This window comes from Apteryx mantelli, chromosome 17, assembly GCF_036417845.1.
Source record: "Apteryx mantelli isolate bAptMan1 chromosome 17, bAptMan1.hap1, whole genome shotgun sequence".
Taxonomy (NCBI): Eukaryota; Metazoa; Chordata; class Aves; order Apterygiformes; family Apterygidae; genus Apteryx; species Apteryx mantelli.
The window spans coordinates 15,514,389-15,541,754 of NC_089994.1; the positions used below are offsets into that span (position 1 = coordinate 15,514,389).

The following is a 27,366-nucleotide window of genomic DNA, read 5'->3' on the forward strand; positions in this document are numbered from 1 at the left end:
GCTTTCGGCCGCCCCGCGGCGCGAGCGGCGCTTTGCCTCTTGGCGGCGGCCCCCAGCGTTGTGTCGCCGCGGTTGTTTGGGTTGGCCCAGGTGCTGAGAGCTCCGCGCCTCAGCGCTGCCTGTGCTTTGTTTTGTTTTATGTCCCTTGCTCTGCAGCAGCAGCAGCAGCAGCAGCAAATGCCCCGCAGCAGCCAGGAGGAGAAAGATGAAAAAGAGAAAGAAAAGGAGAAGGAGGGAGAGAAGGAGGAAGACAAACAGGACGCAGAAAACGACAAAGAAGAACTGACAAAGTAAGCGAATCCCTCCCCTCCCAGGTCTCCTCCGGCTCCCGGGAGCGGTGTGCCGGGGCGCACGGGCTCGCGCTCCCTCCCCGGCCGCGGCCGGGGCTGCCCGAGCCTGGCGCAGGTCTCCCCGCGTGGGCTGCGGGCGCCCGGTTTCCCCCTCCCACGCAGAGGCCAGGGGAGAGCCTGCTCTCCTCCTTGTTTCTCTTCCCTACTGCTCCCAAACCTGGAAAACGACTTTCCGATGCTCTTTTTTTTTTTTTTTTTTTTTTTTTTTAAACCTGACCAACCCGCAAAGCCGTTCTGGTCCCGAGGCTTGTTTTGTCATTGCAAGAGCCTCCCGGAATCGGAGGAGAAAATAAGAGCGCAGCCGAGCGTGGCGCTTCACCTTTACTGTTATTGATGTCAACATGAGAGCTTCCAGATCAAGGGATTCGACCAGTTTTATAACCGCGCCTGCCTCCCCGCCTGACACGCTCATAACTTAACCGGGAGCGTCGGAGCTGTGGCGGGGAGAGGTTGGCACGCGGGCTGCTAGCTATCTGTAATGGGCTTAATACTTGGTTTAAAAGAACATCTGGCTTCATTATATCTAGGCTGCTAAGACATTTACCAGCAGGTCCCTTTCAGGAAGATAAATGAGGAGGCGGCAGTGATGAATTTGAATGGCCTAGTATTAAACCTGTCTCCGTCAGGTCTCTGCGTGCACTCAGCAGTGGAACTGCAGCCATCTGCAGAAAGCCAGCCCCACCACCAGCAGCACCACCACCCAACCCAGCCCGCTTACGGCCACGAAAAGGGCCTGCGTGTGCAAAAAAAAGTGCAGGCCCGCTCCCCGAAAGACCAACAAAAAAACCCAAGCACAAGCAGAGCAAAAAAAAAATCCCTCGACCTGAAAATCAGGGCAACCCCACAGTCATTTCCTCCCTCCCTGTTTTTGCAGGGACAAGAATGACGACACGTCTGGGGAAGACAACGACGAGAAAGAAACCGTCACCTCCAAAGGCCGCAAGACCGCCAACAGCCAGGGCCGGCGCAAAGGCCGCATCACCCGCTCGATGGCGAACGAAGCCAACAACGAGGAGGCGGCGGCTCCGCAGCAGAGCGCAGAGCTGGGTGCGTAGGCGCTGGCGCGCGGTCCGGCCCGCCGGGGCAGCGCAAGACGCGGTCGGCGCAGGGGCAGGCTCGGTGTCTGCGCCGCTGCCGGGTGCTGGGATGGGCCGGCACCCTGCTCTGCTCCTTGTCCCCATCTCACAAGCGAGCGTTTTCCTCCTCCTCAGCCCGGCCTGAGAAATTCCCCCTTTCCAGGGAGGCGGTGGGGAGGTTTCTCTAACCTGTTAGTTACCCCGTGAAATACACCCGGATGAACCAGAGGTGTTTGCAAGCCTGGACTTTCCCAGCTGAGCATTAATGTGCTTTAGGGCCTCAGAGAGAAAGCATTGCAGCAGATGGAAAGGAAAGAGACTCCCTTTTTAGCAGAGCGTTAGGTAGGGCTGCACAGGGCTCGTGCCGCCTGCAAGCCTCCCTCGCTCCTGCACCTGGAAGCGGTGTCTCGCTGTGCAGGGCCTCAGGCCTCGAGCACCATCTGCCCTCCTGCAGCTGGGGGTGCCTGGGGCTTTGCCTGTTCTCCAGCCCTCTCTGTTTCCAAACTTGCCTGCACCCAGAGCATTTGCAGCCTGGGAATCGGGCTGTTCCCTTGCCCACCTATGCAGCTGCCCCAGCACGGTGAGGGACGTGGCGAGGCGGCAGCGGTACCCCGGGCCCCGTTTGCCCCGGAGCCCCAGCTGCGGCTGTGCTGCACACCCCGGCCAGCCGGTTCCGCGCAAACAGCAGCATTTCCCGTGTTGGTCCCCGCCACCCCTGCTCATCTCCCCGCTCCCAAACCGGCCAGGCGCTGTGTTCGGCATTTTCCTTCTCGGCCAGCCTGCAGACCCCTCTGGGGCAGCCGGTCTGCCGCGCGGCTGAGTGCGGTGGGAAGAGGCCAGGAGCCGCTTCAGAGGGAGAGCGAGGAGTCGAAGCGCGCTGGCCCCGAGAGCAGCCGGCCTGCAGAGACCGGGGCCGGCCCTCGGCCGAGCGCGGCGGTCGGCGGTTGTGCAGACGCAGCGGCGTCTGCCTCGGGGGGCCGGGCAGCGCGCAGGCATTCGCGGCGGCGTTGGCTGACCCGCGCCGTGCGCATCTGCCTCTTGCATATGCAGCACTGGTGGTGGTTGCCCTTGGAAACTGTTCATGTATCGCCTTAGAGAAGCAAAAGCATCAAGGAATTTGGCCGATTTTCCTATGTTTCCCCTGTATTGAGTACAAAATTATTACTGCACTACCTAAGGCAAGTAGAAATGAAAGAAGAGTGACTCCTCTCGCTTCCCTTCTCTGCAGTTTCTTGCTTGTTCTGTTCCATTTGCTAAAAATCACATCGAGGTGTTTTGCCTCTCCGTTCCTCCGCTGACAACTGGCTGAAGCTTTGATTGCGAGTGCTCCGTTTCATACAAACGATATAAATAGTTCCCGGCACAACGGAGCCCTGATCTCCGTCTCAAACTTGTTAAGCAAGGCTGTGTAGAAGCAGCAGATAACACCAGTAACTTGGATAGGATTTTTTTTTTTTATCCCGGTGTCTTAGGGACCTTGATAAACTTCACTGTGAGCAGGGAGAAAAGACTTTTGACAGTGTTAAACTGGGAAAAGGAAATGGTTTGATTCCAGTGACATATCTAAGCAATTGGTTACACTTTATGTCCCTCCAATAGTGCTTTAATTTAGGTTGGCTAGGAAAGTTATTGCATTTTAAATACCAATTGAACATTAAAAAACAACACAAAACCATATTGTGGTTTAACTGCAGCATGCTGGAACTCCCAGTAGGCATCTGTTACATAACTGCGCAACCTCAGTACATATCATTAATCAAACCAAACAGGCCATTTCTTTGACGTTTCTTTACCATACAATAACAGTATCTCAAAGCTGAATTAAGGGCCTCGCGGAGCGCGTTTGGGACGCTTTGTTTTAAGTAAATAAACGCCGCATCCCCGAAGCTGCCCAAGGCTGGGGGAGGTCCTGAGGTATCGATTTCCCTGCGCTAGCCGAGCAGTCGCGTATTGGCCGGGTTCCCGGGGGACTGTGTTTCTCACGGAGGAAGTGACCTGCGCTGACTTACAAGAGGTGACACCTGCGGTTCTGCTCAGCCAGCTGTGAAGGAGATTCCTTATCTGGCTCCCAAGTACCTAGCAGGTCACGGGCATCCGAGCTAGATCTGTCCTCCTGCGGGGTCTCAGCTTCTTTTAAAGCTTCTTGGAAGATGCTTCCTTCTTTCCTCATCCGTATCCTTTAACCTAACCTATCAGCCTGTTTTCCATTTTAAAAGGACACTGTCAAAACATCTCTCATCACTGTTGAAATAATGCTTTGCCTGTTGTTTAGAGTAATAACCCGTTGGCAGCCTGAACCGGAAATCTGTTTCCTTACCGAGTTGTTTTTTGCCTCTGACTCACACCCTGGTTTGTTATTGTAGGGTTTGCTCACAAGTGCCAGACTGCCAGCAGGATTACTGCATAGCGGCCGCTTTAGGCAGGACCTCGGCGTCCCCAGCGCTGGGCGCGGGGTGGAGGAGAGCGGGGAACGTTCGGTGCTGACGCCCATCTCTTCCTCTCCCGGCCAGAAGAGCACATCCCCCTGCGAGCGCCGTTGCTCTGGGGCCCTGCTCAGCTCGCAAATCGGCCGCGGCCCGGTCGCTCCCGGGTCCGAAATGTCCGAGCGCCCGGTGACGGCACCCGCTTTCCAAGGGGGCCCGTTGCCAGCAAGGCTGCCCACCTCGGTGGCCCGCCAAAACCTTAGCGTCGAGGTGCCTCCGTCTCTCCCCCGCGGGACGGTCCCACCCGGCGTCCGCCCTCTCCAAAGCAGGCGGCTGGCGTCAGCTCCCCGGTCGGTACCTGTGGTTCGTGGGCCAGAGCGCGTGGCACCGATTCAGCACGAAATACGCTGCCTCCCTCGAGCCACCTGGCTTCGCCGCCAAACCCAGGGAAACCAAAGCGGAGGCCACGTGGGTTGTTGAAGCAGAAAAGCGTTGAGAGTCCTGGCTAGAAGAGCCTTGCCCCAGAGAAGCACTGCTGCCCTGCGGGCCGTTGTGTCGTGCGCCGGGGACAGGGCCTGGGGTGGGGTGTCCATGTAGGACCGGCCGGTGTCGGGTCCTGCCTTCTCCTGCGCGTCTCTGACCCCGCAGAGCTTCGCCTGCTTTCCGTCCCTCGCACACTGACTTCTCTCCTCCCTTCCCTCCCTCCCAGCTTCTCTGGAGATGAACGAAAGCTCACGCTGGACGGAGGAAGAAATGGAGACGGCTAAAAAAGGTGAGCTGCTTGTTTGCTTCTCCCGTCGGCGTCTGCCGGACCCAGCTGGGGACGGGTGGCGTTGGAGCGTGGGAGCCGGTGCAGCTGTGGGGCCGGATCCTGCCTGCCTCGCTGCCGGTTTGTCCCCAGTAAGCTCCGGTGGGAGGTCCGGGGGAGGCGAGAGGGGAGTCGGGAATGGCGTGAGGCTCGCTCAGCCTCTCCTGGTCCCAGGAGTTGTGCCAGCACCGCAGACGCCGTGTGAGCTCGTGGGTGCTGTGGGCACCACGGACGCCGTGTGAGCTCGTGGGTGCTGCGGGTACCACGGACGCTGTCTGAGCTCATGGGTGCTGCAGGCACCACGGACGCCGTGTGAGCTCGTGGGTGCTGCAGGCACCACGGACGCCGTGTGAGCTCGTGGGTGCTGCAGGCACCACGGACGCCATGTGAGCTCGTGGGTGCTGCGGGCACCACAGACACTGTGTGAGCTCGTGGGTGCTGCGGGCACCACGGACGCCGTGTGAGCTCGTGGGTGCTGCGGGTGCTGCAGACGCCGTGTGAGCTCGTGGGTGCTGCAGGCACTGTGAACACCATCTGAGCTCGTGGGTGCTGCGGGCGCCACGGACGCCATCTGAGCTCATGGGTGCTGCAGATGCCATGTGAGCTCGTGGGTGCCGTGGGCACCGTGGACACCGTGTGAGCTCGTGGGTGCTGCGGATGCCGTGTGAGCTCGTGGGTGCTGCGGGCACCACGGATGCCGTCTGAGCTCGTGGGTGCTGTGGGCACTGTGGACGCCGTGTGAGCTCGTGGGTGCCGCGGGCACCACGGACACCGTCTGAGCTCATGGGTGCCGCGGCTGGAGCCCGAGTTGTGGTCCGCGAGGGAGGAGCTCGGGGTGGAAAATGGGGCAGACGCTTCATGAGTTGCTTTTGCAGCTTCTGGTGCGTAAAGCGCGAGGCTGGTGTCCTGCGTGACCTGTTTCAAACCGGCGGAGAGCAGCTGCCTGCGTGAATAGCCCCGGCCCGAGCGCTGTGCGGGAGCGGGCGGTAAACCCCGGCGCTCTGCGGTGCGGGGGCAGCTGCGGCTTTCCCGCCGTCCCCTCGCGTGGGCGAGCATCACCGCTGCCGCGCCGGCACTGCGCCGAAGCCGCCTTCGGAGCGTGTGTCGGCGAGCTCACGAGGGCCCGGGGCTGCGGGCAGGAGCGGGGTGACTTTACATCCTGGAGCTGATTCAGAGCCCTTTGCTGAGACCGTTTTAAAAAAGTGCTGAGTGTAGCACAGCCCTTCTTGCCACTTCCCCCTCCTTCGTGCGGCTCCGGTGCCAACTCTTTTACAGCTTTAATTTTTTCCAAAGTCACGTCCTGTTGATGTGCTGTCGAGTTCACATCCCCAGCCTGTGCATCCTGCTTGGATTGCTTCTTATTCTCATGGCCTGGTGAGGATTGTAAATGTGAAATTAAAATGGAAATGAGTGCTGTTTGGGGATGGCAACTGCAAACAGGCATGTTAGTGGCTTCAGCTCTGTTTGGAAAATGCACCTGCTGCAGGGATGTTGATTATATGTTCTGGAGCTCTGGTTTCCCAGGTGCCGATGGGAGTTGTGGACTTGGATTACTTTGCCTGTGAATATCCCAAAGTGTTTGGCTCGCTCTCCTTTAAGCTGTTCCAACCCTCTTTACAGCCCAGTGCCAATCTTGCGCGTTGCTGAGCGTAGCTCTCTATAGATGCAAAACTTAATAGATAGACTTTAATCAAGCAAACTGGCCTGGAGCCAGGTAATGGGGTGAGCAGGTGCTGAGCAGGGGAGTGCTGTCGGAGGGATCTTTTCTGAGCACTGCTTTGTTTTGGAAATCGCATCTGGTCGTAAAAAGCGCCTCTTGCCATTCTGTGCTGTATGCTGGAGGTTCACTTAAGGAGTCTTAAACGCAGCCGCCAAAGCCTGCGTGGAAGATGAAGTGTGGGAGCGCGTAGCGGTTCTTGCTCCTGCCCGAGCTGAGCTGTGACCGTTGCTGCAGCCCGGGGGCCAGCATGGGACAGGGAGCTTTGCCAGTGCAAAGCTGGGTTGCTGAAGTAATGTTTCCCAGTCTGTTACAACCTGGGAAACTGAGATTTCCATGCCAGACTTCTGCAGAGAAGCCAAATTCCCCTCCTTGCCAGGAAGTAGCCGCATTAATGCTTTGAATTGGCTCTTCTTGGCATTTCCAGGGGCTGGCGCCCTGGGGGTTTCCACCTTGCAGCGCTCTGAAACGGCGAAAATAAGCTGGGAGACCGGAGGAGGGCTGCAGAGCCCGCTGCTGGCGCGGCGCCGGGGCGGAGAGGCGCTCACCCGGCCTGGCCTCCGGGAGCGCGGGGCTGGTTTGGTGCTTCAGGCTCCCCGAGCTAGTGACGGCAACCCGGCCGCCCCGGCTGCGCTCTTCAGCCTCTTCCCCAGTGCTGGCGCCGGGCCGATCCCATAGCGAGCTGTGCAGGCTCCCGTGTAACCCCGTGTCTTCCCTGCTCCTAGATGCAAGAGTCAGAGGCAGGTTATAAGAGAAAACAGGCCCTGGGACAGTGAGACGCCGAAGTCGAGCAGCGTCACCGCGCCGTGGTCTGTAAAAGCGTATTCAACAGCTCTCGACTAGCAGAGCGGCACGGAGAGGCTCCGAGTCGGAGAAGGCAGGACTGTGTCTGTAGGGAGAGACAATAAAGGGGAGTACCGTGTTATTAAAGTTAACTAGGGGAACGAAAACCTAGCGAGAGGAAAGTTCTTGCTTAATGACACTTTTATTATGCAATAAACTTTGATTCACTAGTCTGTCAAAATGTGCCGAGATTGGTATAATTACGGGGTAAGCGTGTTTTTCTGATATCGTCTCCTTTTCTGTGACTGTGATTACAAGTTAAAAGCAGGAGGTTTTGATCAACTGGAGCTGCTCTGCGATCTACCCCGTTTCCTCCCCTCCTGGGGGGCGGCGGCAGAGCGCGAGCCGAGCGGCAGTGCCCGCCGCCCTGCCTGCCTCTGCCGCCGGGACGGCTTGCGGAGGCTTCGCGGCAGGACCGGCGCTGCTCCATAAAAGGCAATGTTTAGCCAGCTACTGCGTTGGGGGGACCCGCTGGCACGAGCCCAGCGGCCAGGAGTTAAAGGTAGGCTGGGAGGGAGCGTGGCGTTCCCACGCAGCGGGCGAGCGCCGAGCTGGAACAGCCCGGGAGGTTTATTGCCCCTGGCCCGTCTATCTGGTTTCAAAGTGGAGAGTGATACGTGCCTGAGCGGGATTATATTGCAGGGCTGCCTGCGATAGCAGGGGAGCTGAACTTGATGAACCAGGAGTTTTCTGCATGGCCTTCATTACTCTTTAAAGTCTGGTATCTGTTCTCGTCACAGCACTGGGTTTTCCCCTCCCCGAGCCTAACAAGTGGTTTTGTACTTTGAAAAGAGGCCACGTGAAAATGGCAGTTTCTTGCTCACCTGAGTTCCTCCCGCGCTTTGCTCCGCTCGCTTCAGGGGCAGAAGCAAGTCTTGCTCTTCTCGCCTTCCCTCCGCGAGGCCGGGGCTGAAGGAGCTGGGCAGGGCTGTTCTGCACATCATCTGCTCCGAAGGCACCGGGCAGAGCTGGTGCAACGGGGTAAGAAAAGAGGGGTCTAGTACAGGCAGCCCGGCACCACCGGTCCAGTGGTCCACGAGGAAGGTGGTGGTATGCAAGCACGCAAGCGATCCCTCAGGGTTTTGCAGCTCCTAAGCGTGCAGGGCTGGCAAAGGAGATGGTGTTATTTACTTTCAATCATCTTAAGTGGACAACTGAAAATAGTGTTTTTGGAAGGGGCGGAAACTCTTTGTGAAATCGTGTCAAATGCAATGACTAGTTCTGGCACGGAGAGGACCGAGAGGGGCTGGCGGGTCAGGAGCGTGCGTGTTGCTCACATGAAGCATTTTGATATTTATTTCAGCATGTTAAAAAGCCGATGTCAAAGAGTTAAATAAGCCATGAAAACCTCTAAATAGTTCATTTTGGGTGGATGTAAAATATTTTCTTGGATGCAGAAGGTATTCTTTTGAGGGCTGATTTTCAGTTCTGCCAAAAATCAGCTTAGAAAGTAAGCTGAATTTCGGATTGACCTAACTATTTTTTTCCCCAGTCTCATTCTGTCCATGGAAGGAAAAAAACTGCTGTTTTTTGTTTAATGTTGATTTCTTCAGCTTAACACATTACCAAACGATAGACCCCAAAGCCCACAGCAGAAACCAGCTATCTCCCAGTGCCTTTTGACCGTAGCTGCGTTTTAGCATGGCGTCTCGCTGCACAAGATCATTTCGGAGCTTGAACGGGTGTGTAAACACACGCGCACAAGCGTGCGCCCTTCCAACCCTAATTTGGTTTTGCACTGTTATTTTGAACTAGCAGCTGGCTGGGCGGCGGGGGGAGGTATATCTGCGTGGGTCTTCACATTCTTCCTCCATCGCTTCTTCCTGGCAGGACAGCCTTTGCTCTTAAAAGGAGTTGGCTGCAGCCCGGTGCCTGGTAGGAGATACTGTCTCCTTGGGAAGCCTGGATTCAGCCCCTGCTCCGCGGGTTCCTCCCTTCATCTCCCTTGGGCTCCTCCCGAAGCCTTTCCCTTGTCAGCCTGAAATATTTACTGCTGTAAAAACCTGCTGGTGGTAATGAAGTGTGGGCTGGAGAAGCTGGTTTGCAGCCCGTGCTGTCCGCTGCATGTTGTCCTCTCCCTGGCCCTGCCGGTTTGGCAGTGGAGGTGCCGCGGGTGCCTGCACGGCACGGGCATCTGCCCGCTCGGAGGGAGCCACGCGTGTGCCCTGAGCTTGCGTTGAGCTTCATGGCTGCAGCGAGGCCGTAGATGGAAACTTCACAGGGGCAGAGTGGGTGCTGCGACAGCGAAGCAGCATCCGAGGCGTGGATCGGCCACGTTTGCCCCGGAATAGGCTGCGGTCGGATGTGATCCTTTCCCAGGCGTCCTGATCGCGCAGCCTCCTTGCTTTGGCCTTTTTGGCCGTGGGTCTGGGTGCTGGATTTTGCCCCATCGTTGATACAGGTCGGCTGCAGAGTTTGGCTCCTGGCCAGGACCGAAGCCCGTCCCGTAGCCAGGGCTGAGTCACCCGAGCGCTCGTGGACGGGTTTGGGGCTTTCTTGGCTCCCTGGCCAAAGTGTTTCCTAGCACACTTTGAATGCCGTCCCCCGGGATAAAGCCCATTCGCCATCGCCGCCCCGGCTTCCCGCAGTCCCCCCTCCCGGCGCTGCGCTTTCTGCCACAGTTGGCTGAACGTTTCTTGTCTATGTAGGAGAAAACTGCTAGGATTTGCTTAGTGAGTGTCAGCACATGAAACACAAAAGGCCTGTCAGGGGGAACTGCTGGGTAATTACTATAATTTACAGCCTACATTTTAATTTTGAGCCTTATTTTTTCAACAATAAGGGAGCAGAAATAATATCCGAACCAGGTGAGGGAAGGGAGCTGGGCTCAGGCGGAGCGGCCGCTCCCCGGGGCGTCGTGCCGGCCTCGAAAGGGAAACCCCTGCTTCCCGGGAGGGGGGCAGGAGAGCGCACCTCTCGCGTGGCGTGGCTTTCCGCTCCCCTCCCCAAGCCCCCGCCTGCCCCTCGAGGGCCGGGGACCCAGCGGCACGGTGCCGGCATCCTCCGAAGGGCAGGCCGGGAGCATCCAGCCCGCTGCCCGGAGGAGAGGGGAGATAACGTGAGAGCCGGGCCAGCCGGTGAGCCGGAGCCTGCATCAAGCCCGTCTGGAGCCGTCCGCGCCTGCCGTCCCGCGGGGGGCCGGGGGGGCTGGAGGCTCGCGCTGGGCACCGTCAGGCTCCGGGGAATGAGCTCACTTGTTTTGTTTCCCCTCGTAACCTCGCTCTGCTAATCCGGCCCGAGTTAAGGGACCCTTTTACGGGCTCCCTCCACCCTCCCCAGGACCTGGGTGGAGCGGGGCAGCCTGGCCGCAGCGCCTGGGAGAGGCGCCTCGTCGAGCCTGCGGCTGCGCGGGGGGGCCGGGGGGGTCCCCGCCGCCCCCGGCTCACACCGCCCCCGGCTCCCACCGCCCCCGGCTCCGGCCGGCCGCTCTGCCGGGCTTCGCCGCTTCCTCCCCCAGACTCGCGCCGGGGCCGAGCCGGCTCGGGGTGGCGGTGGCGGTGGCGGGGGGAGGCAGGGCCGCGGCGCTCGCCGGCGTGCGCCTCCCCGAAAGAAAAGCGCCTTTGATTCACTTCAGAGCGGAGGAAACTATTAGCGCAGCTTTGTTTTCCTGGATCGCTCCCCCTGCCGCTGACATTCAGGCGAGAGCGAGGGAGACAGAAAGTGAGCGCGAGGGAGGGAGGCGGCGAGTGCCAAGCGGCCGCACCCCTTGTCAGCTTGGGCCGGTGCCACGTTCGTTATTAATGCTCTGTCTAGAGGTCACATTCAGCCGAAACGAGCCCTGGGTCAGCCGGAGGAAAAGATTAGCGCTCGCTCGCCGCTCCGCGCGCAGAACGGCGGCGGCACCGGCTCGCCGGCCCTCGGCTGGCAGCAGCGAGCTGCAGCGCGCCGCCGCCGCCGGCTCCCTCCCCTCGCCTCCTTCTCCGCTTTATATTTTCGGTTTTTTTCTTGGCAACGTCGGGCATCTCCTGAAACTGCACAGACTCCCCTGCCCCTAGCCCCGCGCTGCAGAGCAAGGAGGTGAGGCGAGGGGGTTGGGGGGGGAGGAAAAAAAATCCCCCCCCCCCGGCGGCTCTTGCATCCACCTTAACAAGCGCGGCTGCAGCCGGTCGGAAAGCTCGGCGGAGCGAGCGGCGCGGGAGGAGCGCGGAGGATGCCGCTCGCCCGGCGGCCTCGCGGGAGGAAGCGCCGCTGAGCCCGGAGCATGTGTTCCCAGCAACTTCTGGCGGCGGGGTCAGGAGGCTCCCGCCGGCGACCCGCTCCGCAGCCTCGGCGCCCCGGCGCCGCCGTCGCCGCCGCCGGCCGCCCATGGCTCTGAAACCCTCGCGCCCCCAGGATTTAAGGAACCGGCTCTGCTTTCTTCTCCGTCTCCGGCTGCCGCGAGGGAGCGAGAGCAAGATGAGCGGGGCGGGCGCCAGCGGAGCGCTCCCGGCGCGGCGCGGCGGCTCGGCGCGCCCGGGGGGGCTCTGAAGCGGCGCCCCGGCGCCCGCCTGCACCCCGGCCCGCCGCCGCCGCATGCTCCGGGCAGGTCCCCTGCCGGCTGAAGCCCGACCGAGAGCGTGTAAGTACGGCGGCAGCGACGAGGACGGGGTTAACCCCGGCGGCGGTGCGCGTTGTCGCGTTGCGTGTTTGACGGCGGGGCCGGGGGCCGGTGCCCCCACCCCGCGCCACCGAGAGCCGCCTTCGCTAGGAGCCTGCAACTCCGCTAACCGTAGTTTCAGTGGCGCTGCAAAGCGATCGTCCGCGCGTTGCAGAGGGGGGCCGGGGGCCGGGGGTGCCGCCGCCTCGGCCGAGCTGGCCGGCTGATCCCTCCCCGGGCGCGCAGATAGCTGCGGTTGGGGAAGGCAGGTGTTGCTGATCTGCTGTGTTTTTTTTTAATGCAAAGACGAGAGCGGCTGGGTTCCCCCCCTGGGGTCTGGGCGCAGCCTGGTCCTCCTGGGACCACCTGCGAGCGCCCGGCCGGGCCGCGGCACGCTCCTCCCCGCGGGGTCCCCGGCGGGCGGGCTGCCCCGGGGGGGGGCGGGGGGGGGTGTTGGAGCCATGCCACGCGGTGGGGACGCAGCTGGCCGGCCGGCCGAGCAGGGGAAAGGGCAGCCGGGAGTTGGCATCGCCCGGTCGCGCACGGCTAGCAAAGGTCGCGCCGCTCCCGGGCGCGCTGGCACCGGCGGAAAAGGGCCCCTCCGCCCCCCTCGCGGCTCTGCCGCGGGCCCTGCCCGTTCGCGCTTCCCTCCGCCGGGCGCCGAGGCGAACGCGGCCGCTCCGAGCGCGCCGTGGGGAGCATCGCCAGCAGCCTGCGAGGCCTTTGCCCGCGGCGGCGGCTCCGGCGGCTGCGACACGCGGGACCGTCCGGTTTGCCCCCGCAGCTGCTCGCGGGGGGAGGCTCCCACCCCGGCGGGTTATCGCCCGCGGTCGGCGGCCGGACATCCTTTCCGAAAAGTCCCAGCGCGTGAGCGTGGCGGCGGCGGCGGCGGAGCTCGTGGGCTTTGCCCGAGCGGCACTGGGAGTTTCAGAGTTAAAGCGCAGGCTTGTTTCTTGGCTTGCGGCGGCCTTTTGTGGTGCTCAGCGCGCTGTGTGATGCCTGTGTGCTACATGCAATGTGATAAGCCCTGGTGCTGGGACGGGGCAGGATCCAGGCACCGTTTGCATTTTAACCCTTACTGTGCTGGATGCAGCTGGCTTCCTCCAGAGCCTGGCAAGGAGAAGGGTGTTTTTTTTTCACCTGTCTCAAAATACACGTTGCCATCTATTCAACGCAAACTTCCTCATTTGCAGCTCCACAGACCCCCCAGTCATGCCCTCCCCATGCACGTACGCACATGCCCTGGCCGGAGGTGCTTCCCTCGACCCCTGATTGCTCGAGCTCGTGCTGTGCTGAGATGAGATGAGCATCTGTCCCCCTGGGTTTTTCTTGTTGCGCTGGAGCAGAGGCTCTCTGCGCTGGGCCGTACCTCCATAGAGCGGCTTGAAGGTGACACGTGGCAGCAGCTTGGCCAAGGGCTGGGGTTGGGGCTAGGTTGGGGCACGGTCGATCTCTTCCCTGGCAGGCTGCTGCGGCCCGCAGGGTCCCTGCCTGCGCCTCGTCGGGGTCCCTCGCCCCACGGGGTCGGGTCTGTGCGGCTCTGGGCAGCCAGGGAGGATTTAGGGATAGAGGAAGGAGACCTCTGGGTGCTCCTGGGTCTTGGGCTCCCCAGATGGTGCTTGCGGACAGAAAAACCCCTAATGAAAGAGGAAGATGCTCCGAGCAGGTTCATTCCATGCTGGCTTTTGGAAAGCCACCTCTTGCAGCAAGGGCTGCCTGGAGCCAGCCGGACAGCACAACCCAGCTGGGCTGCACAGCTCCCACAGCTTGATGGGTGCTCCAGCCCCACGGGAAGGACTGGTGCTGCGGGAAAGACCCTATGCCACCCTGCCATGTCCAAGGGAGGCTGCAGGGTCAGGGAAACCCCTGGAGAGGCTGTGCTGCTCTCCAGCACACTGTCTTCTGCAAGAGCTCACAAGCCACGGGGCCAAGGATGGCCCCAGGCAAGGCAATCCAGGTCATGGGAAGGACCGCAGGCTACCAGGTGTTATTTTCTGGAAAGCCTGGACAGTCCTAGCCCTGGTCACCTCCAGGAGTCTGGGACGGACAGAGCGGGGTGCAGGTGCACGTGTCCCTGGGCTGGTGCGTATGCTGTTGTGCCTCCCACCTTCAGTGCAACCATCTGCCTCCCGTCCCCGGCAGATACCCTGCTCAGGCTGCCGACGGTTTGTGCTGTTCTCCCGTCTCCTGGACCGCAGAGTTCCTCCCACCCGGGTGTCTAATACCGTCAGCCTGAGCACCGGCTGCCTGCGGCACCCGGCAGAGGCACGTGTCCAATCCTCGACACCTCGCTGTGTCAGACGGGTACGGGGGCTGCCGCGCAGCGCCGTGCTGAGACACGACAGCCTAGTGATGAGATTAGGGCGTTCACCTGCAGACCTGAGACCCAGACTGAGCTCCCTGCCCCGACACCTTGCCCGTGTGACTCCGGCAAGTTGCTTCACGTCCCTGGGCATGCGTATCCCCTCTGTGCAAAGGGGCACGGCAGCTGGAGGGCTGGAGGTGCCCAGACCCCGCTGTGGAGGCCCCAAGGTGATGATTTGCTCCATCCTCCTCCTCCTCCGCCCCTCTGGGTTGCCCCGGCCCTGGCAGGAGCCCGGTGCTCGGGTGGCTCTGCCTGGCTGGGGTTGCCAGCCCTTGGCGTGATGCCTGACCTGCAAAATTGCTCTTGCTCATGAGCCTGCGATTAGTGCTAATCCCCCGGCACGCCTCTTCCCAGCAGGGGAAGTTACCTGGGCTTAGCCGGCTCCGTGCTGCCGTGATGGCTCACCTCCCTTGCCTGGGCTCTTCCTTCCCGTCTGCCCGGCTCCCGCCTCCCCATCCATAACAGGACTCTGTGCTCTGACCCTCTCAGCTCCCGTGTCACCCCAGTTTAACCCGTCACCAGGGCTCAGGAGGGCGGAAGGAGCCTTTGCTCCTCGGTAGGGACAGAGGCCTGCTGCCCCAAGTTCTCCTGGGCACGGCAACAACTCCCAGTCCCATCCCAAAAGGCAGGGAAGGGAGCCCCCGCGTCCCCCCTGCCTGCCCGGAGAGGCAGGGCTGTCGGCGGCTTGTTGAGCGATGCGGCTGTGGGATGTGTTTTGTTCCTTAGATAGTCAGCCGAGTGCCTTTTTCCCTTGGAAAGAAAAACAGGCTGTTGAAAGTCATCCGCTGGCCTGGGAAGGCTTGCGGACGGGTGCTGGTGACCATATTGTTCCTGTGGAGTTTGGCTTGCACAAAGGGTGTTTCCCATCCTGTGCGAATAATGCTGCCCTTGTGCGAGTTTATCTGGTTTTAAAGCCTTCTCCTTTTCTCCCTCCCGTGACCGCAGGTCTCCTTGAGCATGGGCGGAACTGGTCGGCCATTGCCAGGATGGTGGGCTCCAAGACTGTGTCGCAGTGCAAAAACTTCTACTTCAACTACAAGAAGAGACAGAACCTGGACGAGATCCTACAGCAGCACAAACTAAAAATGGTAAGAATCCTATCTCAGCCCACACCGGGCGCCACAGATATTTCCCAGCAAACACTTGCGTTGTTCCCGTAGCCGAGGGGGAAATCTTTCATCCTGGAGAACGTACTGGTCTGAAAACGCCGGGCACGGGCAGCTTGAGCGATGCAGGAAGGGGCCATTTGTCTGTTTGGTCCCAAGAGGTCTGCAGAGGGGGGTTGCTGTGTGAGAGCGTACCCCGTCTTCTGGAGCACGGCTGATGCTCGGGGAGATGAAAGGAAGCAGAAGGGAGAGCAGGGTTGTTGCGTGTTAGCCAGAATGTGAGCTGACTCCCAGCTGTGTAAATCCCTTGAAGCCAGTGGAGTTGTGCTGTTTCACCCCATGGAGGGGCGAACAGAATTGGGCCCAGCAGTTCACCACGTTTCTGTTGAAATCTTTGGGTACCGTAGACCCCGCAGCAGTGCCGACACCTGAACTAAAGGTGAGGACAGCCAATTTACCCCCCAAAATGCGGGGTTTCCTTGCGGGGTTTCAGGACAATGAAAGGAAAGGGGAGGCTTAGCCCGAAATCATAACGCTGAGAAGACTGGAAAGCTAATCCCGACACGGATGTCGGTTCTCTTTGTGACTGCAAGAAAATGTGCTCATCTCTCTGTGCCTCGGTTTCCCTGTCAGAATGGGCTGATGCTGCTGCTCTTCTTGCATAAGGTGCAGGGTGTGGATAACGTGGGGCTTGCTCAGCCTTCTGGAGATAAGGCAGACTGCTACAGAGCAACTAAGGATTATAATTATTTCATTTGTAGAGTATCCTGGGGTTCCCAGTTTCTGGCTAATAGAATTCACATGGCTAAACCCCCAAGGGGTGCTTTGAAAATGCAAAGGACAATGTTCAATGCAGGAATCTCTCCAAGCAAGCTATTACAGCAAGAGTAAAAAGAAAGACAGGAAAACATTCAATGACTCACCCAGGAATTTAATATCCTAGTCAGTCTATAGGAATGAGAAAGAGAGAAGACATTGGCGATTCTTTTTTTTTATTAATTCTCTATGCACAGAGACACTCCTGTGTTCCCATGTTTCACTGAATTGTTTTTAGAAACAAAGCAAACAAACTATACAAAAGAGCAAAAAAAAACTATATAAAGACTGGAATGAAATGTGCATAAAGCCCTCTGAATATAAAATGTTATAAAGATATCATTGTTCATTACTGAGGAGAATCTGAAATAAGATCATACGGCTTAGCTGGCAATGGAATCGGTGTATATTAATTTACTCTGCTTCCTAATGTTTCAGAAATTATATCACAGAAGTGTTTTTCTGCAGAACCACATTTTTCCCTGTATCCGTCCCTCCAAGGCAGCCACTAGGCTTTTCCAGTCTAATTGCTCACTCTCACTTGCAGTTTATATCAGCATCATCATTTTATTTTTTGAGCATTCGAGGCTATGGGATTCGGTTTTGTAGAAGAACAATGAACGTTCAGCTGTTATTTATTGTGCTCTATTGTTTTGTGGCAACAGCAGATGCCAGAAAGCTGAATAAAATAAAAGAACAACTGAGATTAAATTGCCATAGACCTTCCTTCCTGACTCCTAAATATATTCACAAGCAAACCAGGCCTCCTAATCTCTTCCTAGACCCAGTAGTCAGCCTTGACCTCTGCAGAGTAAGCATGTGGCAAGCCAGTGTGTCATCAGGTAGTTTTGCCATGAAATCCCCAATATATTCCCTGACCTCGCCACCAGCAGCTAGTGCTGATAATGTGCAGGGAAACAAATTGGTTCTGCTTTTCCTCCTCTTGCTTAAGGAGAGTAAACTTAATTAGCAGATCTCATTAGTTTCCCAAATGTAGCTCATTAATATTTTGTAGCCTCCTCCTCCAGATAGGTTGTGACACAGGTTTGAAGGGCTCCCTCCCTAAGCCAGGTTTCTCCCCACCCGGGCTGGATTTTAGCAGCATGCGGATGACGTGGAGAAGCTGCAGGGATCGAACCCGTGTTGATAACCAGTTTAGGATGGGAAGCAGAGCCTGGCGAGGTCCCTCACGCCCCGAAACGTGGCGGAGCACAGTGTGGAGTGGGATGTCCCGCTTCCCTGCAGCTGGCCGGTGGGATGATGCTGGGCATTTCTGCAAGCCCTTGACCCCGAGGGACAGGCGACACTGCGGGCTGAGCCCTGGCCTGGCCAGAGCCCGAGGAGCTCGGGGGTCAAGGGGGCAGGTGAGGTGGGACCTGCGCTGTCCCCAAGCATCCGGTGCGTTAGAAAGGAGAAGGGGTTGGTTTGCAAAGGTGACTGGTACTGGTCTGGGTCAGCGCGCAGAGCCGCGTTTCCCCCCTTCTTCTGAGCTGCACAGCGCTTACAAGATGCCCAGATTTTTCCCTTTCTCCAGTGTATTCGAGGAGAGGAATCCCGCTGCAGCCCCGGCTACGGCAGGGCCAGGTCCTCGCGAGCCACGGGTTCCTCGCCCTGTCCCTCTGCCAGCGTGCCACTGGACTGGGACGTCTGCCCCTTGGAGCGGGCAGCCCGTTACTCCCGTGGTGGAGTCCAGCCACCTTGAGGCTTCGTTTTATCTGCACTGCTGTGTGTTTTGGCTTAGTGTTGCTGTTGAGCGGCTCAGATGCGTCCCAGGCATCAGCGTCACTTAGCCTTGACCTTCTGTATGTTGCGCTCTGTAATCTCGGCGTTTAAGGAAAGCGGGGATTTTGATACAGGGTGTCCTCTCAGAGCTGCTCTTTTTGTTAGCAGCTGGAGATTAGACGCTGTCTTCACCACAGACCTCTGCTGGGCGATAGTCGCTTTGGTCTAGTGAACGCTTGGGCTTCTTTTAACTCATGAAACTAGGACGGGTCAGTTGGATACACCTGGTCGAGCACTGGTGGTGGCTCTGCTTTGAGCAGGAGGCCTCGTGAAGCCCCTTCCAAGCAGCGTTTCTGTGATTCTGTGCTTTTTGGGTGATGCTGGATCCAGGATTCAGATTGCAGAGCTGATCCGGGAGGAAAGCCTGCTGGTCTCCTCTTTTGGAGGATGAATGAGTCTTCCTTGCGTTTGTGCGGCACGCTCGGTCTTGGGCTAGAGGCCAAGGCCCTGCTTGCCCCGGTGGGCAGAGAGGTCCTGTCTGCGGGGTCCCAGGGCTGCGTCTCTTCTGGCTCTAACCATGGCTTTTTAGAAACGCAGCAGCGGGGGGATCTCCCGTTTTGCCGCTGCAAGGCCTGTGAAACTCTAGCGAGGTTTGAAGGACTGGGGACCGGCTGGCTGTTCCCAGCGCCAGGCCTGGGACAGAGCACAGGCGTTACTTTGTCATCCTGTGGTTAGATCCAGCTCTAATATAGTCTCAAATATGCATCATTATGTCATACCAATCTGGGAGTGCCTGATCGTGCTGTTAGGAAGGGCTGAAACAGATGCTGATGGGAGGTAAATAGAATGACGGTTCTGTATCAGGAGCAGGGGTTGAAAGCTGTTTTGGCTGTTCCTGCCGTGTCAGGTGGCGATCGCGAGGAGAGGCCAAATTTGTCTGGGCTGCTGCTTCCCCTGTGGGGCAGATGGCCAGGAAGATGTCATGTCCGTGGGCTGTTGGCACGGCCTCCTCCCCACCTCCTCCTCCAGGAGCGACGGCGCAGGCGAGCTGCGCGGGGGGAGGCAGGATCCAGCGCCAGGAGTGGAAGGAGCGGAGGTAGGGAAAGAGCTGCTGATCCTCGCCGGGCTCGGAGTCAGCGTAACGGAGCTGGCTAAACACCAGCTGCCACAGTAACCCCAGGTGCCTGGGATGGCTGCGCGGAGGAACGGACGTGGAGTGACACGTCGGGGATTACAGAGCAAGAGGGGCTGAGGCTTAGGTGCTGCTTCTTCACCCGTGTCCCCTGGTATGGTGTTCAGCGTCCTCACTGTCCACAGAGCATCTCTTTAGTGGGTCTCAGTGAGGCAGACTGGCACCAAATCCTGAAGCGTTGGATGATCTTGCAAAAATACTTGATGGTAGGTGGAGAGCAGAGCATAAGGGACGAGTCCCCAGGGGCTGGAATAACACAAATCAGCAAGGAAGTGCCTGTTGCAAATAGTCCTGAAACCTTCCCATGGCCTCCCTGTTTCCTGCTTGGGTTATGAAGAGCACATCCGTGTGATTGGAGGCACCTCGTTCCAGGCACTGCCCAAAGAGCCTCTTCCATGTCTTCCCGATGGAGCTCGAGTGGAGCCTCCCTTTCGGCTGCTTCGCTTTGCCCCACACACTGGAGAGAGGTCCTGCTCGACTGAACACGTTTGTCCTGCAGTGGTGGTTAGGAGCCTGGCTCAGAGGTGGGCCCTGGTGTGCCGGCTGCCTTATGTGGGCAGAGCAGGAAAGGTCCCCTTTCCTTGAGAAGCTGCCAAGAACAAGACTGTACCAGGGGCCTGGAGCTCCTGGAATTGCAGGCGGGGGAGGCTGGGGCCTGCATGTATCCCTACCTGTAGCCTAGCTCTGCTCCCTGGATCCCACCTCATCTTGCTTTACCATCTCCCTTGCGTTAGGCAGTGGCAATCTGCTGTACAAGGGATTTGCACGGCCCCAAAGACACCTCGCTGCTCCGCTCCGCGAGCAGCCTCCGTCCCTGCGCGTACAGAGTCCTGCTGCTTTGCTCTTCAGCAACCGCGCAAAAGCCAAGTATGGTGTTGAGGCAGAGGCTGCTTCCCAGATAATTCCCTAGCGGAGAGCCTGCTCCTTGGTTCGACTGAGTCACAGATACGTGAGTAAGAGGCAGGGAGGCAGAGAAGTCTTTGCCATAGTAACGTAGGAGCTTTGTCATTGCATTAGCATGATGTGGAATTGCTGCTTCAGACCAAAACACGCGGTTGTTGAATCATTGCCTTGACAAAGGTGTCAACGCTGGCAGCGCTCTGGCCGCCGCCGCGACGGCCACCGAGAGGGGCCGCGAAGCGGTGGGAGAAGGGCACGGAGGAGCCCTTTGCTCCTGTCCCTGTGTCTCCGCACATTCAAACAGCGATTTCTCTAGTGCGCTTTTTCCTTTCTCCTGCCCAGTTTGATAAAAATAGATTTTGAGCAAGCAGCGTTTCCAAGCAGAAAGCAGTTGTATTTGTTTGTTTTATCTGGAAGTTTTTTAAAGGATTGAAAAGTTGGGGCGAGGGGGAGGGAAAGAATCAGCTCTTCCCAACAGAGAGATCTAAAAGCAAAGTTAGCGTTTCCGCCACGGCTTTATCTTTTCATCCATGTAAATAAACGTCCTACACACGTCATTTGTGTGGGGTTTGCAGAGAAAGCCGGAGATGATGGGCCTGTTCCTACTGGTAATATTTACTCAAGCAACAAGAGCAGGAAACAATAGCAAAACTGAGGCTTTTACTTTGGGCCAGGGGGTTTCTGGGAGGGAGCAGCGTGTGCGTGCCCACGTCCGTGCGGCGCGTGCCCTGGAGAGACGGGACGGCGCTGCCCTGGGGCTGGAGGCAGGATGGGGCCTGAGGGGGCTCAGTGCTGCTGCGTTGGCTGCTCCGCTTGCTGGGCAGCCCCGTGTCTCCCGGGGGTCGGTGCTCACAAACGCGTCTGCCAGCGCCCGCGGGTTGCCGTCACATGCTGAGTGTCCCACCGGCGGCAGCAGCCCCAGGGCGCAGGGAGTAAAGTCCTTTGGCAGCACCTGCTGTGGGATGCAGGAAAACTGCAGTGCACCTGGGTTATCAGCTCTGCTATCTCCAGAGGAGCGTCAGGACGGGGGGGCCACGCGCGTTCGAGGAGCTGGGAGGTAGTCCCAGTAAACACGTAATACAAACACGTAACGCAGACGTAAGGATCAGACGGTTGAACTGCCTGGCTGTTTCCAGCCCTGAGCTGCCGACTTTTGCACACGCGTCGCTTGTCTATGTGCCAGTGACGTCCCTCCCGCGGAGGTTTACCGCGGCTTGGGCCCCAGCTCTGCCAGGGAGACCGGGTGGCCTTCAGGTCGCTGTCAGCGCTGAGCTCTGGGGGAGGAGAGGCTGCACCCTGACTGCAGCTCGGCAGCGGTGTCCGATGGATCCCGCTCCAGCCGTCCCGTGGAGGAGCACCACCTCTGTGGGTCTGAGCCCGTCTGCTCCACGCGTGGGACTGGGGGGTCCCCAGGGCTTCCCTTGGGTCACGCTCCTCCCCAAAAGGGCAGCCAGCAGCACAGCCAGATGCCCCTTGTGCTCCACATCCCGCTCTGCCCCAAGGTTTTTGGCCTGGCGAGACAGCGCCGCAGGCTCATTGGTCTTTCGGCAGGCGAGCCTGGTCCTGGGGACCACTTTTAGGAGAGTTCACCTGGGGAGCTTTAGGACTCGGGGGCTGGGGGCCGTGGCAGTGTTAGCATCCCTCGTGCCGGCAGCGCGTGGTGCGTTCCCCAGCGGCACTGGTGCGAAGGCACGTGCCATACCCCGGCATGGGGGCAAGCCGATGTGACATCCCTTCTGACCTTTCTCTGCCTCTTCCCTAGGAGAAAGAAAGGAACGCAAAGAGGAAAAAGAAAAAAGGCACCGCCGTGCAAAATGAAGAAGCTGCCTTCCCTCCCGCAGCTGAGGACGAGGAAATGGAGGTGTCGGGGACGAGCGGCAACGAAGAGGAGATGGCTGAGGAGGCCGAAGGTGAGGAGAGCCAGGGCAGCGGTGGGGGGGACATGCTCGGCTGTCCTGGCTTTGCCCGCCGACCGCGGCTGGGTGCTCTAGGTCCTGCTTGGCACCTTGCACCTCTGGCTGCCTCAGCCTGCAAATGTCAGTGCTCCCAAGGGGCAGCGTCTGCCAAGGGTGTCTGTCACCCTGAAGAGGCACCAAGGTGACACTGTCCTGCAGCATGAGGTGCTCGTGACCTTTCGGATGCCTCTGGATTTCACGCTTGCAAGGACTGCCCTGGATCACTGCCCTCCTCCGGTGTCTGTCTGGAGGGATGTTTATTTTGGGAAGGTCGTGCAATGGCAGGAGCTCGGTTACCAGTTGGCCTCCGCCGTGGCTGCCGGACGCCTGGGGGCCTCCCCAGGGTCCAGGTGGGGAGGCTGTCAGCTGCTCTCGAAGCCACGGCAGACTCTCGAGGAATGGGGCGACCCGGATGGCACTGCCCTCTGGCACCTTCTCCGTGGTCCATGGGCTCCTCGGCCCCTGCTTTGAGGCTGCACATACAGGGATCCCCTGGAAGCAGCGGGGGGGATGGACTTTGTCACCCAAATTTGCTGTTGGTCGCAGGTCTCACCAGTACAGCCACCATGGGAAAACAGCTCTCCGTGTGCATTGCTCCCCTCCGATCCTTGCCCACCCAGGCGACCTGCTTCGTCCCAGCAAAGGTGGCACTTTGCGTGTTCCCCAGGGACTTTTTTCCTCCCCTTGAGGAAGAGACAGCCCTTGTATTTGTGATTTCCATCAGCCCGCAGTCCCCAGAGCGCTCGGCTTATCGCAGGGCCTGGCACGCTTTTGCGCTCTTGCAGATCAGATTCCCTGTTGTTTTCCTCTAAAGGCCTGTCCCTGCGCGGCTTGGCAGAGCCCAGGGACACGCCGGGCTTAGATAGCAGGCGCCGCGTGGTCTGGAGGAGAGGCCATGGGGAAGCCACTGGAGGAGAGCAAGCAGAGAGGCACCGGCCTGCCGGCGGTGCAGGCAGGGAGCGCAGCAGCAGCGGCCAACGCCGGCCCGCAGCGATGCCTCCGGGACGCGGGAGCACGGCCCCAAGGAGGAATAACCCATCGGGTTTGCGGTGCTCCATCCCCATCCCGTCAGGGCGTCGCTGACCCTCCTGCCTGAGACAGCTGAGCTCAAGGAGGTCCTTGCTCCCCTGGGAAGCAGAAGGAGCCGCGGTCCCTAAAGTGTGAGGCTGATGCACCTTGGCAGGTTTTTTCCTCCTCATTTTCCTTTTAAGGGAGCGTTTTCCTCTCTCTCAGCCATACCAAAGAAAGGAAACAATTTGAAAGTGACAATTTTAGCTATTTATCGCTTAGAAAGCGCAGCAGCGAGTTTGGAGAAAATGTGCATAATTTTCCAACAATAGCCCCATTTGACTTTTGTCAAAGTAATTTAATAACTTAACTAGCACTGCTAGCACCACGCTGATTCCTGGCCTTAGCACCCTGGCTAATGGGACTCGAAATTGAAAATCTTTTCAAGTCATTGTTGAAAGTGACTCATTACAAGGCAGATTCCAGGTAAATCTTTGTGCGAGGTGATATGTGACTCAGAGGCACAATGTAAAAGGTAGTTATTGCTCTTTGTGAGAGTGGTTGAGAGGAAACAATGTATTTTTAAGATTAAAGACAGATCGCTTGACACACTCTGAAGCTTTACGTTCCTAGAGCTCCGGTTCTCATTTCGTATTCATCCCGTTGGGCGGAGGGGGACTATTTCTAAAGTGGGCTATTGAGCTGAATAAACGTGTAAGCAGAGGTGGATGAAATGTCATGGGCACAGAAATGTCAGAGCAGCGTTATGCCTCAGAAGCCTGCTTGGCTCCTGGGTGACATTTGGCGGTGCGTAGTGAATACCGTAGGATCGGGGGGCCATTTGGCTGGCAGTGGACCAGGGAGAAGGTCTTGGCATGGTTTTTATTGCATGATTATTTGTCTGCATCCAATTCTCGTGCTCGTGAAGAGCAGGCACGTGTGCCGTTCGCCTAGCACCCCGGTGAACGGGGCACATATAGACAGCCAGACTGCGTGGCTGGTGCTGTTCCCCTCTCCATCCAGGGCACAGCTTGCTCGCAGTTCACGCTCTGCCATCGTGGCTTCAGTGTCTGGAGTGAATGCACTGGAGCCTAAAGCTTGGTTCAACCAGGGACAAGCTGCTTTTGGATTGTACTCACATTAGCAGTAGCATCAGGTGTGTTGTTAAGTGAGATTTTGACCAAACATACTGTAAATCTGTGTCCTGTCAGTCCTGTGACCATCATCCTTGGGTGACCGCATCTCACTGATTGACGCACGTGAGGAAACCACTTTGCCCCTTCTTACACGAGTGTGAGAGAGCTTTGCCCCGAGGGAGAAGTGTTGAGATTGGACCCTGAAAGCCGAGCGATCCTCCTGGCCCTTGGCGTGTTTGTACCGGGAAGTTCTGGAGAAAACGATCCTTTCTCCAGCCATAGAAACAATCTCTCAGCAGCATCTTCACCTGTAGTGATGCATGGACACTTGTGTTTTTAGCTTGTTTCAAGGCGTTAGATTTGAGAATGATCCTTTACATTTAATGATTAACCTGTCCTGAAACACTGGCAGAGCTTTGCTTTCACTGACCCTGACCTCCTTTCCTTTTGACACTGGTGGCTTAAATAACAACAAACACACGCAGTGTTTTGGGACATTCCCTTGGCTGCCCCGGGGGTGGCAGAGACAGGGTCAGGGCACCGTAAGTTAGCAGCAATGCTGTGCCGGCGTGCGAGCAGGGAGTCGGGAAGGCGCCCAGGCTGCGGGAAGCAAAGCTGAGGAGCTCTGAGCTATGGGTGAGCGAAGTGAGGAGGACGCAGTGCCTGTCCTGCTGAACGTGGCAGAGCAGCCCGCAGCCACGGTTTTTGATCGTAGCCCTGCTCCCCAGTTGCTTGGTTTTCAGGCTTGCAGGGAGTGTGGTTTTGTGTTTGGGTGGGGGTTAACAATAGCCAGGCCAGTTGTTGGGTTGGGCAAGCAAAGAAAACCCCAGAGCATCTCTTGGCTTGGTAGGCTCTGGGCGCAGGGGATCCCGGCACAGCTCTTCTGAGCCCTGGGATTGTCTCCCTCTCGGAGGAATGAGGGCGTTCTCCTCCCATGGGAGGGGGCAGAGGCAGCGATATGGGAAGTGAGAATCTCAGTCTGATTCTTATTTTTATTTCTTCCCTTTTCTCAGCTGCAGTAAATAACAGCTCCGACACTGAGAGCATTCCCTCACCAAGGCCCGAAGCCAAAGAGGGAGGCGAAAACGGGGCCAAGGCACCACCCGGGCCAGGAGGTGACTCCAGCGCAGAACCGGCAGTCAAGTTGGAAGAGGCTCCCACACCACCCGATGCTCTTGCTGCTCCTACTGCTCCTGCCACCAACCCTGCTCCTGCCACCAGCCCTCCTCCAGAGGCAGCTCCTGAGACAGCCAGCAGCGAGGAGAAGGCACAAGAGGACCTGGTGGTGGACGTGGTGAAAACGGAGGAGCCGGAGGAGAAGGAGAGTGAGGAGCCCTGCAAGAGCGAGGTGAAGAAGGAGGAGAACGAAGACAGCCAGGAGAAAGACAAGGGGAATGACAAGAAAGCGGAAAGCAGTGTCAGTGGTGGAGGAACAGCAGGGGCAGAGGGGACACCCAAGGCTGAGAAGAAGGAGAGTCATAAAGGCAGTAAAGGCCCTGGCGTGAACCCCGATAGCGACTCCAGCGCGACCTGCAGTGCGGATGAGATGGACGACCAGGATGCTGTGGACAAGAGCAGGTAAGAAAGGCAGCAACATGTGGTGGGTAAGTGCATGGCCCATGAACAAGACACGGAGATGTCTGCTGGGTGCTGCAGTGCCATGTACACGTTCATGAGGTCTTTCTGGGCAATATCACCAATTAGGCATTGCTGGAGACAGGAGCCCAGACTGGGTCTCTTGCTTGTCCATCCCCTTAAATTTCAAAGCAGCGAGAGCCAAGATGCTGCCAGGGGCTGGAGGATGATGCCTTCTCCACTGGTGCTGAAAACGGTCAGGCCATGTCTGGTAGGTGAGGACAGGGACCTGGATGCTATTGCTGGCTCTGGCGATTCCCCAAGCAAAGGGCCATGCCCAGCTGCATGGCCGCAGCCCTTTGGCCATGGCTTGCAACAGGGCCGTGAAGCAATGGGCAGTGTGATGTGTGCAGGTGTGGGGTGCAGAACCACCGTGTCTGCTGGCCGCGGGCCGCGTGGGTGGTGCAGCAGCGGGTGATGCGCCCTTGGGGCCAGCTGAGTTGTGCCGAGGCATAGACCAGGTTACCTGGAGCTGGGGTTGGGAGCAGTTTCTCTTTGAATTGATGCTGGCAGGAGAGAAGTCACTTCAGAGCCATGTTTCTGTTGTCCCTTGGTGGAGATGCTGCTCAGATCAGTAGAGGTCAGTTATCCATGCTGGCCGTGGAAGGAGCAGAAGGCGGCCCTGTGTGGCGTAGGAGGTGTGAGTTCTCCCAGTGGTAGACGCCATTGGGTCTTCACCTGCGCCGCTGCGTTTCCGAGCCCTCGGACAGCCCCCGGTGCAGGCAGCGGAGGGGGCCCCGACCCTTCACGGGTAGCTCTGGGGCCAGGGAATGGAAACAATGGTGTTTTCGGAGGAGAAACGCCCTGTTCCCTCCCGTCCCTTCCCACCACAGCCACACAGCCCTCCCTGCCCAAGAGCCTTGCAAATGGGACAGGGTTTCCTGTTTTTTTAAAGAATACATATAAATACGTGTCTTTGTAGTGCCGTTTTCTCTAACGGCTCCTGCTTCCATCCACGCTGGCTCCTGGGCCAGGAGGGGCCTCCTGAACCCACGCTGCCACCATGTGTAGGAATGGCAGCTGTCCCACCTTGGAGCTGGACCGGAGGCTGGCAGCCCACACCGTGTGTCTGTCCCGTGGGCTCGCAGGGAGCCGATTTGGCAGCAAGACGGGTGCCTGAGGGCCGGGCGGGCGGCACACAGTACTGTGGCCTGGGGGATCTAAAAATCAACCACCCAAAGCAGCAGGACTAGGCGCTTCCCCGCCGTAACAGGAGCGTCGGGTGGGGAAGGGGACTAGTCCCCACGCTTCTGCTGCGATGAATTTGGGATCTCGTGGGTGAGCGCCGCTAACAGAGGAGCATCCTGCGTCGTGTCCGGGCGCCCCGCGGGAGCAGCCCCTCTCACTGCCAACCTGCCAAGCAGCAGGATTGCTGCAGATCAGGGATGGTGCAGATGCACCCCTCCCCACCGTCTCCTCCTTCCCGGATGGGATAAAACCTCCCTGCAAGAGAAAGTGAGGCCAGCAGGACTGAACTCCTCAAGTTTTGCATTAATCCAGCTGAAAGCAAGACAGCAGCAGGTTTTACCAATTTTGCAGTGGCAAAGGAGTGAGTTGCCTTGGGAGCAACTTTTTCTTCCTGGGCTCCTCTCTGAGCACATATTTCTCTTGCCAAACAAATACCAGCTTCCAGGAATATGAAGTATTAAACAGGCGTCCCTCTGCTCCTGGGCCACTCCGCTTATCTGGTCTGGTGGTGAAACGCAGGTGATAGCAGTGCCCGACTGCATGGGAAAGG

General features: G+C 58.5%; 1 protein-coding gene across 12 annotated transcripts in view; it reads left to right on the forward strand.

Moving 5' to 3' along the window:
• The window catches only part of NCOR2 (nuclear receptor corepressor 2), a 287,903-nt gene that overhangs the window by 210,188 nt on the left and 50,349 nt on the right, over positions 1-27,366 (forward strand). For all 12 annotated transcript variants that reach the window (XM_067307243.1, XM_067307251.1, XM_067307252.1 and 9 more), the window contains 6 exons: positions 160-290; positions 1,225-1,397; positions 4,559-4,621; positions 15,104-15,246; positions 21,657-21,804; positions 25,007-25,571. In XM_067307243.1, the coding sequence (XP_067163344.1) occupies positions 160-290; positions 1,225-1,397; positions 4,559-4,621; positions 15,104-15,246; positions 21,657-21,804; positions 25,007-25,571 (1,223 nt within the window). The remainder of the gene's footprint in view (positions 1-159; positions 291-1,224; positions 1,398-4,558; positions 4,622-15,103; positions 15,247-21,656; positions 21,805-25,006; positions 25,572-27,366) is intronic.